Source organism: Mustelus asterias, chromosome 7 (assembly GCF_964213995.1).
Source record: "Mustelus asterias chromosome 7, sMusAst1.hap1.1, whole genome shotgun sequence".
In the NCBI taxonomy this organism is placed as follows: domain Eukaryota; kingdom Metazoa; phylum Chordata; class Chondrichthyes; order Carcharhiniformes; family Triakidae; genus Mustelus; species Mustelus asterias.
The window spans coordinates 103,851,734-103,870,138 of NC_135807.1; the positions used below are offsets into that span (position 1 = coordinate 103,851,734).

At 40.7% G+C, this 18,405-nt stretch overlaps 1 protein-coding gene across 6 annotated transcripts in view; it reads left to right on the forward strand.

The window, feature by feature from the left end:
- The window catches only part of golga4 (golgin A4), a 188,303-nt gene that overhangs the window by 109,225 nt on the left and 60,673 nt on the right, over positions 1-18,405 (forward strand). For all 6 annotated transcript variants that reach the window (XM_078216643.1, XM_078216641.1, XM_078216640.1 and 3 more), the window contains one exon: positions 9,815-14,085. In XM_078216643.1, the coding sequence (XP_078072769.1) occupies positions 9,815-14,085 (4,271 nt within the window). The remainder of the gene's footprint in view (positions 1-9,814; positions 14,086-18,405) is intronic.

The window sequence follows — 18,405 nt, forward strand, 5'->3', positions numbered from 1 at the left end:
ATTAAATGAGTTGTCTATCTCAGCAGTCATAAGTGTGAAAAAATATGTTTATTCCAAATTTTATTTTCTGTATTTCATGAGTCTTTGTTTTCAAATAAATCACATCACAGCTATACGTGGCAGGAGGGAAAGAGTTCCAACTCATTAACCTTGTATGCATAGGATAGTGGTTATGCAATGTGAACTTGTTCCTTCATTTACCCAGTTCTCCCTACTAGCAAAAGACTTATCCATTCTGATGGTGGACTGCTAACCTATCCTCAAATCCATTGGGAAATGTTCATCCATCTGGTTGGGAATGCCTTAAACGGAAAAGCTTCGTATGAATGTATTGCCATAAGCCAGGTGACCAACCCTGGTTCCAGGAAGAATGTAGCAGAGCATACCAGGAGCAGCACCAAGCAAACCCAAAAAGGGTGCCAATCTGGCGAAGGTATAGTCCAGGGCTGTGTGCATATGAAAGAGCCAAAGCAGAATTCTATAGAGCTAAGAGATTTTACAACCCAAGGATCAAATCAAAGCTCTGCAGCCTGCCACATCCAGTTGTGAATGATGATAAGCAATTAAATCAATGGTGAGATGCCGGAAGATTGGAAGGTAGCAAATGTTATGCCTTTGTTTAAGAAAGGCTGCAGGGAAAAGCCTGGGAACTACAGAACGGTGAGCCTAATGTCTGTAGTAGCTAAGTTCTTAGAAGGTATCCTGAGAGACAGGATCTACAGGCATTTAGAGAGGAAAGGATTGATTAGGAGCAGTCAGTATGGCTTTGTGAGTGGGAAATCACGTCTCTCAAATTTGAGTATTTTGAAGGGGTAACCAAGAAGGTAGATGAGGGTGGTGCAGTCAACATTATCTACATGACTTTAGCAAGGCCTTTGACAAGGTACCGCATGGTAGGTTGTTGCATGAGGTTAAATCTCATGGGATCCAGGGTGAGGTAGCTAAATGGATACAAAATTGGCTTGACGACAGAAGACAGTGTGGTTGTAGAGGTTTGTTTTTCAAACTGGGGGCCTGTGACCAGCGATGTGCCTCAGAGATCAGTGTTGGGTCCACTGTTGTTTGTCATTTATATTAATGATTTGGATGAGAATATAGGGGACATGGTTAGTAAGTTTGCAGATGACACCAAGATTGGTGGCATAGTGGACAGTGAAGAAGGTTATCTAGGATTGCAACGGGATCTTGATCCAGTGGGCCAATGAATGGCAGATGAAGTTTAATTTAGACAAATGTGAGGTGATGCATTTTGGTAGATCGAATCGGGGCAAGACCTACTCCGATCATGGTAGGATGTTGGGGAGAGTTGTAGAACAAAGAGATCTAGCAGTATAGGTTCATAGATCCTTGAAAGTGGAGTCACAGGTGGACAGGGTGATGAAAAAGGCATGCGCTATGTTTGGTTTCATTGGTCAGAACATTGAATACAGGAGTTGGAATTTCTTATTGAAGACATTGGTAAGGCCATGCTTGGAATACTGTGTATAGTTCTGGTTAACCTATTATCTAAAGGATATTATTAAACTAGAAAGAGTGCAGAAAAGATTTAATAGGATGCCATAGGGACTTGATGGTTTGAGTTATAAGGAGAGGCTGGATAGACTGAGACTTTTTTCCCTGGAGCGTAGGAGCCTTAGGGTTGATCTTATTGAGGTCGATAAAATAATGAGCGGCATAGATAAGGTAGATCATCAACATCTTTTCCCAAAGCTCGGGAAGTCTAAAACTAGAGGCCATAGGTTGAAGATGCGAGGGGAGAGATGCAAAAGAGTCCAGAGAGGAAATTTTTTCACAGAGGGTGATGACTGTCTGGAACGAGCTGCCAGAGGCAGTAGTAGAACAAAGAACAAAGAACAATACAGCACAGGAACAGGCCCTTCGGCCCTCCAAGCCCGCGCCGCTCCCCGGTCCAGGATTGAATCCTGAATCCAGGATCCCCGCCCAATTTTCCAGCCTATCTACATACCAATATCCTATCCACCGAGCTGTCCCTCACAGCTACGATGCTTTGTTCATTACAACCTATTAACTTACCCCCACCCCCCCATTCCAGACCATGTGATCTCCAGGGAGAGGCGAAAACCCAGAGTGAAAAACCCCAGGGCCAATATGGGGAAAAAAAATCTGGGAAATTCCTCTCCGACCCCCTGAGGCGATCGAAACGAGTCCAGGAGATCACAATGGCCCTGATCACAAAATGCTTCCCAACCCTAGTCATTTCCACTTCCACGAACACCATATGAATTCCCTGCCCCCGAGACAGGTTCCCAACTATCCGCAGTCTCACTCTGTACTGGCACCAGCAAGATGATCATAGAATGAAGCCTTGAAACGAGAAACCAGGAACAATTAGCCCGCGCCGCTCCCTGGTCCAAACTAGACCACTCTTTTGTATCCCTCCATTCCCACTCCGTTCATATAGCTGTCTAGATAAGTCTTAAACGTTCCCAGTGTGTCCGCCTCCACCACCTTGCCCGGCAACCCATTCCAGGCCCCCACGACCCTCTGTGTGAAATATGTCCTTCTGATATCTGTGTTAAACCTCCCCCCCTTCACCTTGAACCTATGACCCCTCGTGAACGTCACCACCGACCCGGGGAAAAGCTTCCCAACGTTCACCCTATCTATGCCTTTCATAATTTTATACACCTCTATTAAGTCTCCCCTCATCCTCCGTCTTTCCAAGGAGAACAACCCCAGTTTCCCCAATCTCTCCTCATAACCAAGCCTCTCCATACCAGGCAACATCCTGGTAAACCTCCTCTGTACTCTCTCCAAAGCCTCCACATCCTTCTGGTAGTGTGGCGACCAGAACTGGACGCAGTATTCCAAATGCGGCCGAACCAACGTTCTATACATCTGCAACATCAGACCCCAACTTTTATACTCTATGCCCCGTCCTATAAAGGCAAGCATGCCATATGCCTTCTTCACCACCTTCTCCACCTGTGACGTCACCTTCAAAGATCTGTGGACTTGCACACCCAGGTCCCTCTGCGTATCTACACCCTTTATGGTTCTTCCATTTATCGTGTAGCTCCTCCCTACATTATTCCCACCAAAATGCATCACTTCGCATTTATCAGGATTGAACTCCATCTGCCATTTCCTTGCCCAAATTTCCAGCCTATCTATATCCTTCTGTAGCCTCTGACAATGTTCCTCACTATCTGCAAGTCCTGCCAGTTTTGTGTCGTCCGCAAACTTACTGATCACCCCAGTTACTCCTTCTTCCAGATCATTTATATAAATCACAAACAGCAGAGGTCCCAATACAGAGCCCTGCGGTACACCACTAGTCACAGGCCTCCAGCCGGAAAAAGACCCTTCCACTACCACCCTCTGTCTTCTATGACCAAGCCAGTTCTCCACCCATCTAGCCACCTCCCCCTTTATCCCATGGGATCCAACCTTTTTCACTAGCCTACCATGAGGGACTTTGTCAAATGCTTTACTAAAGTCCATATAGACAACATCCACAGCCCTTCCTTCGTCAACCATTTTGGTCACTTCTTCAAAAAACACCACCAGGTTTGTGAGGCATGACCTCCCTCTCACAAAACCATGTTGACTATCGTTAATGAGTTTATTCCTTTCTAAATGCGCATACATCCTATCTTTAAGAATCTTCTCCAACAACTTCCCCACCACGGACGTCAAGCTCACCGGCCTATAATTACCCGGGTTATCCTTCCTACCCTTCTTAACTAACGGGACCACATTGGCTATCCTCCAATCCTCTGGGACCTCACCTGTGAGAAGTTTAACAACACCAGGTTAAAGTCCAACAGGTTTATTTGGTAGCAAAAGCCACACAAGCTTTCGAGGCTCTGAGCCCCTTCTTCAGGTGAGTGGGAATTCTGTTCACAAACAGAACTTATAAGACACAGACTCAATTTACATGAATAATGGTTGGAATGCGAATACTTACAACTAATCCAGTCTTTAAGAAACAAAACAATGGGAGTGGAGAGAGCATCAAGACAGGCTAAAAAGATGTGTATTGTCTCCAGACAAGACAGCCAGTGAAACTCTGCAGGTCCACGCAACTGTGGGAGTTACAAATAGTGTGACATAAATTCTGATTCTAGGATCGCATGATAAAGACTCAGACATCTGAGTCTTTATCATGCGATCCTAGAATCAGAATTTATGTCACACTATTTGTAACTCCCACAGTTGCGTGGACCTGCAGAGTTTCACTGGCTGTCTTGTCTGGAGACAATACACATCTTTTTAGCCTGTCTTGATGCTCTCTCCACTCCCATTGTTTTGTTTCTTAAAGACTGGATTAGTTGTAAGTATTCGCATTCCAACCATTATTCATGTAAATTGAGTCTGTGTCTTATAAGTTCTGTTTGTGAACAGAATTCCCACTCACCTGAAGAAGGGGCTCAGAGCCTCGAAAGCTTGTGTGGCTTTTGCTACCAAATAAACCTGTTGGACTTTAACCTGGTGTTGTTAAACTTCTTACTGTGTTTACCCCAGTCCAACGCCGGCATCTCCACATCATGACTACCACCTCACCTGTGTCCAGTGACGAGACAAAGATTTGCGTCAGAGGCCCAACGATTTCACCTCTCGTCTCCCTGAGCAGCCTTGGATAGATTCCATCAGGCCCTGGGGATTTGTCAGTCTTTATATTCTCTAACAAACCTAACACTTCCTCCTTTGTAATGGAGATTTTCTCCAACGGTTCAACACTCCCCTCCGAGACACTCCCAGTCAACACATCCCTCTCCTTAGTGAATACCGACGCAAAGTATTCATTTAGGATCTCCCCTACCTCTTTGGGCTCCAAGCATAAGTCCCCACTTTTGTCCCTGAGAGGTCCGATTTTTTCCCTAACAACCCTTTTGTTCCTGACGTATGAATAAAATGCCTTGGGATTCTCCTTAATCCTGAAGTGGGTACAATTTTGTCTTTTAAAAAGCATTAAGACAGTTACATGTGTAAGATGGGTACAGAGGGAAATGGGTCAAGCGTGGGCAATTGGGACTAGCTTAGTGGTAAAAACTGGGCAGTGTGGACAAGTTGAGCTGAAGGGCCTGTTACGATGCTGCAAACCTCTATGACTGCCTGGTGATCAGTATCCTGGGGCTCTCAGCATTGATCAGAAACTTGACTGGACAAGGTGCTTAAATATATTAATTATAAGAACAGGTCAGAAGTTGTGTATTCTGTTGCAGATGACTCACCTCATGACTGCCCAAAGCCACCATTAACAAGGCATGAGGAAAAATATTTTTCTGCAATAAGGTGGTTAGGTTAAGGAATATGATGAAAGTATGATGAAGGCAGATTCAATCTTGACTTTATAAAAATATGCGATAATTATCGGAAGATAAAAGGAAGGGAAGGCTGGGCGAGTGCGACTAACTGAGTTGCTCTTAAGTTGAACTGGCATAGAAACTGCTGATTGAATAATATCCTACTATTCACTGATTTATTGAGAAATTGGACATTGATGCATTTACATGAAGCCTGCAAATACCTGGCTAGATTGTGGAAACTGTTTATTCTGAAAGGGAAATCAGGATAATTTTCTGAAACCCTAACTGCATTCCCAATGAAGGAAATCTGTTTTCAATTCAAAATCGTTTATGCATGCTGCTGATTTAATCCTGCTCATTCTAATTTTAAAGTGTTCTGAACAACAACTGTTGTAAATTTAGTTTCAGGAAACTATCCAGTATATGGAGCCATGAATCTACTGCATTAAACTGGCAGTTGTCTAATTGAGTTTAAATATTTATCTTCAAATTTTCATCCATCACTCTTCGGCATATCTCTGCTGATAAACATGCGCATATATTCGGTCATACCAGGTTTATCTTCCGTCAGTATATAATTATCTTCCATCATATTTATCTTCCATCAGTATATAATAATTCTGAACACAAATTTATAGCTAGGTGCTTAATTTTCAATGCTATTTACAACTGTGGGTGTGTTTGCTAGCCAAAAGTTCACTCAAATAAATATTATTAAAAGCTTTTCAAATTAATTCAAGCTGTGACAAATTGAATTGTGTATCCATGTATAATTTTACCACATTGTTGCACAAATTATTTTTGTGCTTTTTGGAATCCCAGTGGGGTACAGCTGGAAATGATAATTTAAAATTACACATGAGATGATTCAAGCCACCAAAAAAGGCCATTCAGCCTATCGAGTCTAGGCCAGCTGTGAAACACCTTGAGTCATTTTCAACATTCAAGACACTATAAAACTACAAGTTGTTATTGCTGTTTGGCCCACCTCTGCTCACCTATTCAGAATTAAGTGCATACATTCACCGGTCACATCCTTTGAAGGGATTTGATGTGTACATTTGCACTATTGTCCAAAGAGTCATTCAAAGTGTCTGTATCCTTGGCGTGAAGGAATTCTTAGAAAATTTATTTAAAAATGTTTTAACCTGTGCCTGCTTGTTCTCGTGCTCTGCTGCACGTGCTTCTTTCAACCCCAATCAGGCTTTTGATTATATACATCATTTCTTTCTTTTGCACTGTCAGCAGCAGTTTGTTGTTTTCCTGTATGTCGCGAAGCACCATTTTCAGTGCTGACATATTGGCTGTTGTGATTAATTTACATCCTTAACCGATTCACCTTTAAACCAGCGTATTATGTAGTTTTTTGAATTCCTGCTTATTTTGCCATTCTGCACACTTTCACTATTCTGCAAAAATTATCAGTGTCTATTGATGTTTGTGCAAAGGACTGCACAATATTTGAGTTAAATGCTGCAGTTGATAAGTTCTGTTGACCGATGTTGCTGTGTCATTTTCACTCTTCAAAGTTGTCTTACCATCTGCTTGGTTGAACGTTACGCTTGGTTTTAAGATTTTTATATGTTGCTTAGGTTCTTTCTAGTGACAGAAATGCATGATCAGAACTTGCATTCTCTACCTCACTACATAAATTTCAGAATGCAGAACTAAAGTCTCAGAACACCAGGTTAAAGTCCAACAGGTTTATTTGGTAGCAAAAGCCACTAGCTTTTGGAGCGCTGCTCCTTCGTCAGGTAAGTGGTAGTTCTGTTCACAAACAGGGCATATAAAGACACAAACTCAATTTACAAAATAATGGTTGGAATGTGTGTCTTTACAGGTAATCATGTCTTAAAGGTACAGACAATGTGAGTGGAGAGAGCGTTAAGCTCAGGTTAAAGAGATGTGTATTGTCTCCAGACTGGGTAGTTAGTGAGATTTTGCAAGCCCAGGCAAGTCGTGGGGGCTACAGATAGTGTGACATGAATCCAAGATCCCGGTTGAGGCCGTCCTCATGTGTGAGGAACTTGGCTATCAGTTTTTGCTCAGCGACTCTGCGTTGTCGTGTGTCGTGAAGGCCACCTTGGAGAACGCTTACCTGAAGATCAGAGGCTGAATGCCCATGACCGTTTCGGGTAAGCGTTCTCCAAGGCAACAATGAGAAGTCGCTGAGCAGAAACTGATAGCCAAGTTCCGCACACATGAGGACGGCCTCAACCGGGATCTTGGATTCATGTCACACTATCTGTAACCCCCACGACTTGCCTGGGTTTGCAAAATCTCACGAACTGCCCAGTCTGGAGACAATACACATCTCTTTGACCTGTGCTTAACGCTCTCTCCACTCACATTGTCTGTACCTTTAAGACTTGATTAGCTGTAAAGGCTCACATTCCAACCATTATTTTGTAAATTGAGTTTGTCTTTATATGTCCTGTTTGTGAACAGAACTCCCACTTACCTGACGAAGGAGCAGCGAGCACTCCGAAAGCTAGTGGCTTTTGCTATCAAATAAACCTGTTGGACTTTAACCTGGTGTTGTGAGACTTCTTACTGTGTTTACCCCAGTCCAACGCCGGCATCTCCACATCTAAATTGTTTGACAGGGCTGTCCATGTCTGCTTAAGATACTGGTAAATAATATTCACAAAATAAGATAGCTTCAAAGATGAACCCCTCAAACTTAAAATGCAACAAGAAAGTTTGGGATTGGATGTGCTGATCGTTGTGCCAAAGTTTTAAAAACATCTTGGTGAAAAGTAGGAGAGAAGTTGTATTCTGTTTTGGCTTGAGATAGTTGAGTCCTGAGTCCATTACTTAGGACACTAACAACCTTTTTCAGTGCTCCCTCTAGGTCGATAACAGCTGAATGGCCCAGCTGCTGCTAGTACGAGAATATAACTCCATAGAATCCCGACAGTGTAGAAGGAGGCGATTCGGCCCATTGAGTCTGCACCGACTCTCCGAAAGACCCAAGGCCCAAACCCCATAACCCTGCACATTCACCAAGGCTAATCTATCTGACGTGCACATCTTTGGACACTAAGGGGCAATTGATTTATTATTGCCACTGTATTAGTATACAGCGAAAAGTATGGTTTCTTGCGCACAATTTAGACAAAGCATACCATTCATAGAGAAGGAGAGGGTGCAGAATGTAATGTTACAGTTATAGCTAGGATGCAGAGAAAGATCAACTTAATATAAGCTAGGTCCATTCATATAACCTGCACATTTTTGGACTGTGGGAGGAAACTGGAGCACCCGGAGGAAACCCACACAGACACAGGGAGAACTTGCAAACTCCACACAGTCACCCAAGGCTGGAATCAAACTCGAATCCCAGGCATTGTGAGGTAGCAGTGTTGATCAACTGTTGGCAAGGCAATTGTTCATGTTCCTTGTTTTCCGAGAAGGGAAACTTCAGTAATCTGTTGACCATGTGTGAGCCATGTTGTGGATCTTTGGAATTCTCTACCATTGAGGGCTGTTGAAGCTCAGTCATTGTGTATGTTTAAAGCAGAGACTGATGGTTTTCTTATTATCAAGAATGAAAAGGGTTATGGGGATATTGGGCGTAAAAGGCATTGAAGTGTCTGATCAGGCACAATCATATTAGATGGCGGAGCAGGATGGACAGGTTGAATGGCCTATTCCTATTCCTATGTTAGATATCTGTTCTGTATTTTTCAGTTTCACACGCCTTTATAGCTCTTGTAGGGTGATCCAGATGTGGGATTTAATCATCCTTGTTATGAGACTGCATGAGATACTCACCCAGTGAGTTGAGCAGTACTTGAGAAAATCACCTAACTGTACTATGGCAATACATAACTTATGAGAACACGTGTATTTGTATACCAGTTGCATTCAAGTTCAAGCTGTCATCTAGTTCTTGTAAAATTGTAAGTTCTAAGTTACCAGTGGAATTTAGTATCCATTTTACTTGTGAAGGCTCAACAAAACCATGCACTAATGATACAAATACTTCATTTGGATGCAGCTTTACATGTACTTAATCTCTTGCATAAGAAAAGGACGCAATTCATCCTCAATATTTGATTTAAATGGTATGATTTTGATTTCCTTGATTTTAAAAAATACAGCCAAGGTCTTGATGGATTAGCAATACAGCATTTAACCAGGATTAGGTATATATGTATGGATTTCACTGCACTAATAATGGCACTAGGAATAACATTCAGTATATAATTAAAATTTGCATATTATGGATATAATATACTATGTACATATAACAATCTGTTTTCTGAAGCACTTTATAAAAATGTTTTTGTTTTTATGTACATACCAGTCTATAGCTTCATCTCAACTGGTCCAGCTCATGGATCTTTGCCAGAAAGCAATGGAAGCATTGGTTAAGGAATTTGACATGATTGATTTAGGCAATCTAGGTCATTCTGCAGTGCTAGGGTGTTAGGATTAATTAAACACATGCACACACTCAGACATGCATACATATTTATATGAAATTCAAAGTCCTGTATATGATTATTATTATTAGTGTTTTTTTTTCCCCACAGAGAGTATTGGAATTGGAAAGTCTGCTTTTAAAGAAGTCACAAGATGGTGAAGCCCACTCAGAAGAGCTAGGGACAGAGAAGGCCAAGTACAAGTTAGAAATTGCAGCCTTAATTAAAAACCACGAAGAGGCCCTGGAAAACATACGTCAAGAAGAAGAGCAATTATGGACTGAAAAAATGCAGGCAATTAACCATCAGCACAAGGTGAAAGTGGAGGAGCTTGAGAAGAAATCTAAAGAACTAGAAGCACAGTTGAAGGAGAAGGAAACTCAATTCCATGCACACATTGAGGAAATGAACCAAAAAACACTTGAGAAACTTGATCTGAAACAAACTGAGTTGGAGGCACTTTCAACTGAGATGACAGAAATGCTCAAATTACGGCAAGAATTGGAAAGTAAGTTAGCTGCAATGGAGAAAGACTATGAGAAGGATCTAGAAAATAAGACACTACATTATGAAGAAAAAATTGCAGCTGCTAAAAAAGACATTGAACAATCCTTTGGTGGAGTTGAGAAATCATTGACAAATGAGCTAAACAACCTTCGTCGTCATCTTGAGGGAAAGGACAAAATTGTCGGAGACCTGCAAGTAGAGAAACAGACACTGATAAATGAACTTGAAAAAGTTCAAAAAGAAACTGCAGAGGTTTCTGCAAAACTTGAAATAGTGAGCCAAGCTCGTCAGAAAGAGCAAGAAAATGCTGAAGAAAAGATGAATTGTAAACTAGATGACCAGCGTAAACTGTATGACATACAATTAACAGAGTTACAGAACCTGCTGAGAAACTTGGAGACTGAGAAAGAAAAGAAAGAGTTGTCTGATCAGACTAGACTAAATGAGCTTACTGCCACTTTAGATGACTATAAATCTCAGGCACAGGAATTGCGAGGCCTGGAAGAAAAAAACAGTGAGCTGCTTAAAAAAGTAGCTACCCTAACAGAAAAATATGAAACCCAGATTACGCAAATGGGATCAGACATTGCACAATTACAGAAAAGTTCAGAAGAAAAGCAAAAGGCACTGAATGAGACACAAGATCTTCAGAAACAGCAGGCAGAAGTCTTCACTCAAAAACAAATAGAAAATCAAAAATTACACGGCCAGCAAATTGCTTCAATTCATGAGGAACATGGAAAGAAAATTGAAGCACTTGAGACAGAACTGGAAAAAGTTAAGAAAAAGGGAACTGAAATGCAGGATAAATTAAAGATGAAACTTTCTGAACAGGAGATTAAATTAAAGGCGGATCTGGAAAAGCAGCAGAAGGAATTTGTACAAAAGGAACAAATGTTCAATGAAAAGCTGGTGGAAATGGCGCATGCAAGTTCGATAGGAATTAATGAAACAGTGACCCAGCTGGAATCCAATCACAAACAACAATTGGAAAGCCTTATTGAAGCTCACACACAAGAGTTGGTAGAGCTTAAGCTTGGCTGGGAGAAAAAGTTGGATCAGCAGATTGAAGAACTACAAGAAAAACATGAGATTGTGTTTCAAGAAAAGCAACAAGAATTGAGAGAGCTAAAACAGAACTTGGAAGCCTCCAAGAATGAAAAGCAACAGATATCCAGGAAAGTAACAGAATTTACAGAGGAGGTTGCTTTAGGAGCCAGTAAGATACAGCAGCTTCAAGGGGAGCTAAAGGAAGCATCGGTTCAGATAGATACTTTAATCGAAAGGGAAACAGCCCTTAAAGCTAAATTGCAGACCTTTGAAGAGACTAATAGTCAAACTTTGCTGGAAAGAACAGAATTAGAAAACCACTTAGCTGAACTGAAAAAATCAGATGAGCAGAGCCAGGGTAGGATTAATGAACTGAGCAATTTGTTGAAGGAAACTGAGGATAATCTACAGGCATTGGAAAACATGTGCCACAAAGAAACTGAGGAATATAAAAAACAACTTCGAGAAAAGTCTGTTGAACTTCAGAATGAAAACAAAATCAGGAGCCAAGTAGAGCAATTAATTAATTATTTTAATGAGGCAAATGCAAAATTCAAGCTACAAACTAATGACTTTAATATGAAGTGTACCGACAAAATAAACATCCTTCATGAACGTATTAAAGGTTATCAAAGTCAAATTGAGAAGGTACAGAAGGCACTTGTGGAAAAGATCAATAGAGTTGGTGAGCTAGAAGTTAAACTCGAAGACATAGTAAATCAAAATGTCTCATTGAACAATTTGGTACAGCATATGACACAACAACAGCAAAATGAACAACAAAACTTGAAAGCATTGCAATCTGAACTACAAAGCCTTACTGCACAGCAGAACACACTCCAGCAAGAAAGGAAACATCACAGTCAAGTATTAGATGAGAAGGAAACATGCATCGAACAGTATAGAAAAGAATTGTCAGAAAGTGTATATGCACATGAATCTATCACAGAACAGCTGAAGGAAAAAGAATTACTGATCTTGAGCTTGGAGGAACAAATAAGTGAATTGAAATTGCAGCTTGAAAACAGTGTTTGTCTTTCAGATAAGGAAGAAGCTATTTTATCGCTCAACAAACAACAACAAGTGGAACAGCAAAAGTTGCTGCATCAAATAGATCAGTTGTCTGCAAGTATTGAAACTGTTTCTGAAGAAAAAGTTGCAGCCCTTGAACAAGCAGACCAGTATAAAAACAAGTTAACAGAATGGAAGAAAAAGATGGAATCAAAATTAGTGCAGCATAACAACAAAATGAAAGAGCTTGAATCAAAATTTGATACTTCTGTTAAAGAGAATAAAGAGAAGGATGACAAGTTATCAAAATTGACAGCAGAGGTAGAAAAACTAACTACCAATTTACGAAGTGCTGGAATTGAAATTGAATATATGACAAAGGAGAAGGAGAAAACAATAAATGATCTGAATGCCCAGCTGGAAGCAACCAAATCTAGAATAGCAGAACTGGACCAAGATATTGCTACAAAGTCTGAGGAATGTAAAGTTGTAGAAGAACTTAACAAACAATTGCATCAGAAGGAAATTGATTTGCAGGAGTTGGGACTGTTGCTTGAACAGGCTCAGGCTGGAGCTTGTGATCAGGACAACAGATACAAAAATGCTGAAGCAAAAATAGAAGCATTTGAAAAAGAGATGGAAGTCCTCCAGGTTGAATTTTCGCAGAAGCAGAATGAATGGGAACAAATTAAATTAGACCTTGTAAATAACAAGGAGAAAGAATTGACAGATTTAGAAACTAGAATGAAAACTGAGAGCACCACTAAAATAGCTGAACTCAAGAAAAAGGCAGAACAGAAAATTGCACGAATAAAAAAACAACTAACAACCCAATTAGAAGAGAAAGAAAAATGTGTGAATGAACAGAGAAGAGAATTAAAACAAAAAGCAAGAGAGCAAGAAGAAATTATTGAGGCCTTAAAAGAAAAACTGAAAAGTCTAGAAACTCCAATTGGATCAGAAAAGGAAGAAAACCAGAAATGGGTTGAGAAAGTGAGAAACGAAATGGAACGTGAAAAGGAGAACTCTCTGAAAATGTTGCGAGAAAGCTATGAAGACAAAATTAGGGTTCTACAGATGGAGGTATCAGCAAGAGATGACATGTTGCAAAAATGCAAAGAAAGTCAGGTCGAAACAAATGCTGAACAGGAAATCAATACGTCTCATTCAGATCTTCAGAAGCATCTAGAAAAAGTTGAAGATGAGAAACAAATCCAGATGAGAAAGAGAGGCCAGCTTCAATCTGAGCCTGAACAACAGAAGCATATATATTCATTAGAACAACAAAAGGAAGAAACCAATAAATTAGAACATTTTAAGGCGCAGTTGTGTGTAAAAGATAAACAGATAAATGAGATGGAAAAAATAATTGCAGAGTTACAAAATAGAATGCAAGGAAAAGAAATGACCGAGAAACAAACAGTGGTGGAACTAGGAAGTACTTTAACTTCAAAAACGAAAGAAACTGAGGAAGAGTTAAGATCGGAGAGTGGTTCTTTGATTGGAGGCTACACAAAACAGATACAAGTCCTCCAGGAACAGTTAAAAGAGAAAATATCTCTCCTTAAGATCTTTGAGGAAAGTTCCAAACAGAAGACAAAATCTGACACAGAACTACAAAAGTTGTTAGATGGTATGCGAGAGCAACAAAAAGAGTTGGGGCATCAACTGAAAGAGGCAGAAAGTGAGAAACAGAAAGTACATAAAGAACATGCCAAACTACAAAAAGACTTGCGCGTTTTGCGCAAAGAACATGAGGCTGAAATAGAAATCACTCGAAAGGAAATTAGTGAAGAAGCAGAAAATAAATCCAAGTAAGTGGGTGATAGTATGTCACTTTGAACAATTATTTTGAGATTCTTTTGTCTTGGCATTGCTATATCAAATATCAAGTTTTGTCTACTAACAGTTGGGCTTAAAATATTAATGTTACCAAATTTTGAAAACACAGGAATTTCTAGAAAAATTTGTGATTAGCAATAGTGAAACCCATGTCTTGATTAAGAACATATACATTACGTTGCCAATAATAGGAATTTAGCTTTCAAAACCAGGTCATCACAAAGAGCTTTGGAGCCAGTTAGGTACTTTTGAATTATCATCACTATTGTGATGTAGAACACAAGCAATGTCACAATGACCAAAATATTATTCTGAAGATGTTCATTGAAGGATAATTATTGGCTAGGATACTGGGCAGTCAGATATTTTATCTCTCGCCTGAATGACATTTGACAACGCAACACTCCCTCTGAACTACATTGTGTTAAAAATCTCTGGATCCAGAACCAGAGGTGAGAGTTCTATCAACAAAGCTCACCTGATACCAAATTAATCTGGCTTGACTGGGGCAATGTGCTAAAATGGCTGTAACACTCCCTTTGTTTAAACAGCTTTCATAGATAGGTTTACAGAGTAGTGATACACAGACCATTTCCAGTGATTGGAAAGTCTGGAATGAAAGACATGGATAGTAAGGCTAATGGATGGCTAATAAGGATAGAGATAGAGCAGAAGAAGCTTGGTTATTTGCAGAGGACTGTGAAGCCAGAGAACATGCTTCTAAATTACTTTGTCGAATCAAATCCTTGCTAACATTTAAGAACGGATTAGCTGTGTGGTTAAAGGAATATGACAACCAAGTGATAGGATAAACATTCATGTGGCCAGTTTATTGATATTTTTATGTAATTCCCTGCAAAATAACACACAAAATTGGCATTATTAGAGCTTTAATATGTGTTCAGTGCTAAGAAGCTGTCCATAAGCAGATGTGCACTTTTGAGTTGAAGCTTGCAGCCTTATGTATGACATGAATAGGATTTCAGACCAAGGGACCCTTGCATGATGTGACCCGCTGGAGATTAAGAATACCACATCAATTTTCTGCCTACTTCAAAAAGCAGAAAATATCACAGTCATGTTTGTGTTAATACTATGTTTGAATTTGTTTGCAAGAACAATAATTAGAAGCGGAAACATATGGCAAGAAACCAATAAACTTCAATTATTTTACAAGCTATTTCGAAAAAGTTTCCAATGTTATAATAGTGACTCCACTGAAAAGTACTTCATTGGCTACAAAGCGCTTTGTGATGTTCTGATGAAAGGCGCTATCGATGTAAGTCTGCCTTCTTTCAATGAAGGTTTCAGAATCTTAGGATGTTAACACATTTGCAAGGTGGAAACTATGTCACAGTCACAGCTAATTGAATTCACTTTTAACGGGCTATGTTAAAGCAACTTGGAGCTCTGCTCTCATAATTCAGTTCATTGTATATAGCTTTCAATAGATTGTTTACTGCAAACATTCTATTTTCCTGACCTGTTGGACAAACTATGCAACCTTTTGCATAGTATGAAAAGTACATAGTCTTACATATTTTATGAGTTTAAATCCTTTTTGTTTTATTTCCTATAATCAGATTTTTCACATGGAACATCCCTCTGGCTGATTGGTCGTTTCCAATCATGAAACAAAGGGTAACTTTTCTACTGCGAAAGATTGCTTCTTTGGTGCACAAGGCAGCCAATTTATTTTTAAAAATTGACAAGTATTTGATACTTGAGCAGCCATTAATTTATCAAGGCATTCAGAAAGAAATATTTGAAGTACAGATAAAGTCAATGGGTGAGGGGTTATATTTTTAAAAAACATGCTTAGTTGCTGCTTTTACAGATTAGTATTTTGACAAAACCCGTAACCACTGACTCAAATAAAGCAAAGGGCATCATCTTGGCTAAAACCTCGGACCCTTACTTGAGCAGGGACAGCAAAAACAAAACAATTCCAGGAATACTTGGTGGTATCCTTGTACTCACTGAGACCCATCAAATAGAGCAGGAGGTTCATTGCAATTGCTATGCTGAATATGAAAGACTGAAGCAACTAGCTGACACCTATTAGCAGGTTGGTGTCTCTGTTTAAATGTATTTTTGAAAAAGAAAAGAGCATAAACATACTGACGTGTCTTATTGTGGATGCACAACAATGTTAAATGCTGGATGCTTTTCAGCTCCAACCTGTGAATTCCACCCTGCAAAGTTCCATGATCAAACAACTGTTAACGCACCCTTGGATCACTCAGAATTTAAGTTAGAGTAATTAACTTTCTGGATTTAAAGGACCCAGCTAACTTAACTGGAATGGCAAAACACCTGGCAGATAAAATTTAACGCAGCGAGGTGTGCAATGATACATTTTTGGGGGAAGAATGAGGAGCGGACAATATGAAATAAAGGATACAATCCTAAAGGTGTGCAGGAACAGTGAGTGAGCCCTATTTCGAGTCCTAAATGGAAACAAAGAAAACTGCAAAGGTATAAGTCAACATGGAATAATGAAAAGGAAATCATGTTTGACAAATCTACTGAGGTTCTTTGAGGACAGCGTGAGTAGAGAGATAGAGGTGAACCAGTGATGTGATGTATTTGGATTTTCAGAAAGCTTTTGATAAAGTTCCACTCAAGCCTGTTTCCATAGGCAACATGACTCAGAGCACCTCAGAGGAGTCACTGACTGTGGAGGAAGTTTAGTTTGGAGTCAAAAACCTTTAGACAGAAATTTAAAGGGTGCAGACAACTTCACGGCATAACGTAATCATGTATGCAAAGTAAAATATATTTTTAGTAGTGTTTAATTATCAGGTTTGTTCTTAAAATGCAAGTGCCATATAAATACCATATGACAGGAATGGGCAGGAATTCCAGAATCGGCTCCAGCCTGTCATTTTTCAATCCCAACCATCTCCACTCTGGCATGGACAGAGGCATGAAAATCTGGCACCAGAGTTTGTCTGGTCAAGTGGACAAAAATACTCCCATGGCACTAATTGAATAAGAACAAGGTTGTTCTGCTGGTGTCCTTATCCCTTAGCCAAGCCCAACGTCATGAAAAACAGATTATCTCGTCATTTATCTCATTACTTTTTTGTGGCATTTTGCTACATGCAATTGGGCTTTTTTGATGGGATTTTGATTCATAGAATTGTGGAATCCCGACAGTACACAAGCAGGACATTCAGCCCATTGAGTCTGCACCAACTATCTGACACGGCACAGTGATTAGCACTGCTGCCTCACAGTGCCAGGGACCCAGATTCAATTCCAGTCACTGCCTGTGTGGAGTTTGCATATTCTCCCCGTGTCTGCATGCGTTTCCTCCCACAGTCCAAAGATGTGTGGGTTAGGTTGATTGATTGGCCATGCTAAATTGATTCTAGTGTCAGGGAGATTAGCAGGGTAAATATGTGGGGTTACAGGAATAGGGCCTGGGTGGGATTGTGGTTGGTGCAGACTTGATGGGCTGAATGGCCTCATTCTGCACTGTAGGGATTCTATGATTATTTTACCCAGGCACCCACCCACATCCTATCCCTTAGCCCCCACACATTTAACATGGCCAATCCACCTAACCTGCACATCTTTGGACTGTGGGAGCAAACCGGAGCACCCGGAGGAAGGGTGCAGACACGGGGAGATTGTGCAAACTCCACACAGTCTCTTAAGGCCAGATTTAAACCTGGTTCCCTGGAGCTTTGAGGCTGCTGTGCTAACCACTGTGTCTTGGAATCTTCGAGGAATACTCCAGACTACAGGGATGGCTTCTTGGCGACAATGGATATCCCCTCAGGTCGCGGCTGATGACACCAGTGCAGACGCCACAGACCACTGCGGAGACCAGGTACATTGTGGTGGACAGCAGTGCAATGGCCTGTTGAAGGTGTGGTTCCGCCGCCTTGACAGGTCTGGTAAGGGCCTCCAGTATAGCCCCCAGAAAGTCTCCTGCCTTATGATCAGCTTTGCCCTCTACAACCAGACTCTGCAGCGGGGCAAGGATGACCTTGAAGAGTTACACATGTCCTCAAACTAGTATGACGTGCAGAAGGGTGTTGAGGAAGAGCACACTGAGAATCCTGAGGACCGAGGCCAGGTGGGGAGAGGGAGCACATAGGCAAGAAGGCTAGAGACATCCTCATTGTCTCCCATTTCATGGAGGAAGACTAGCTCACTGTCCTATCGTGTAACCCCACTCCCAGGACATTATGACCTCTCTGTGACCAAGGGATGAAGGTGACCGAGATAGCAATCATCATCAGTACTGGGTCTGGGGAGTCCTTGAGTGTCTGCTGCCC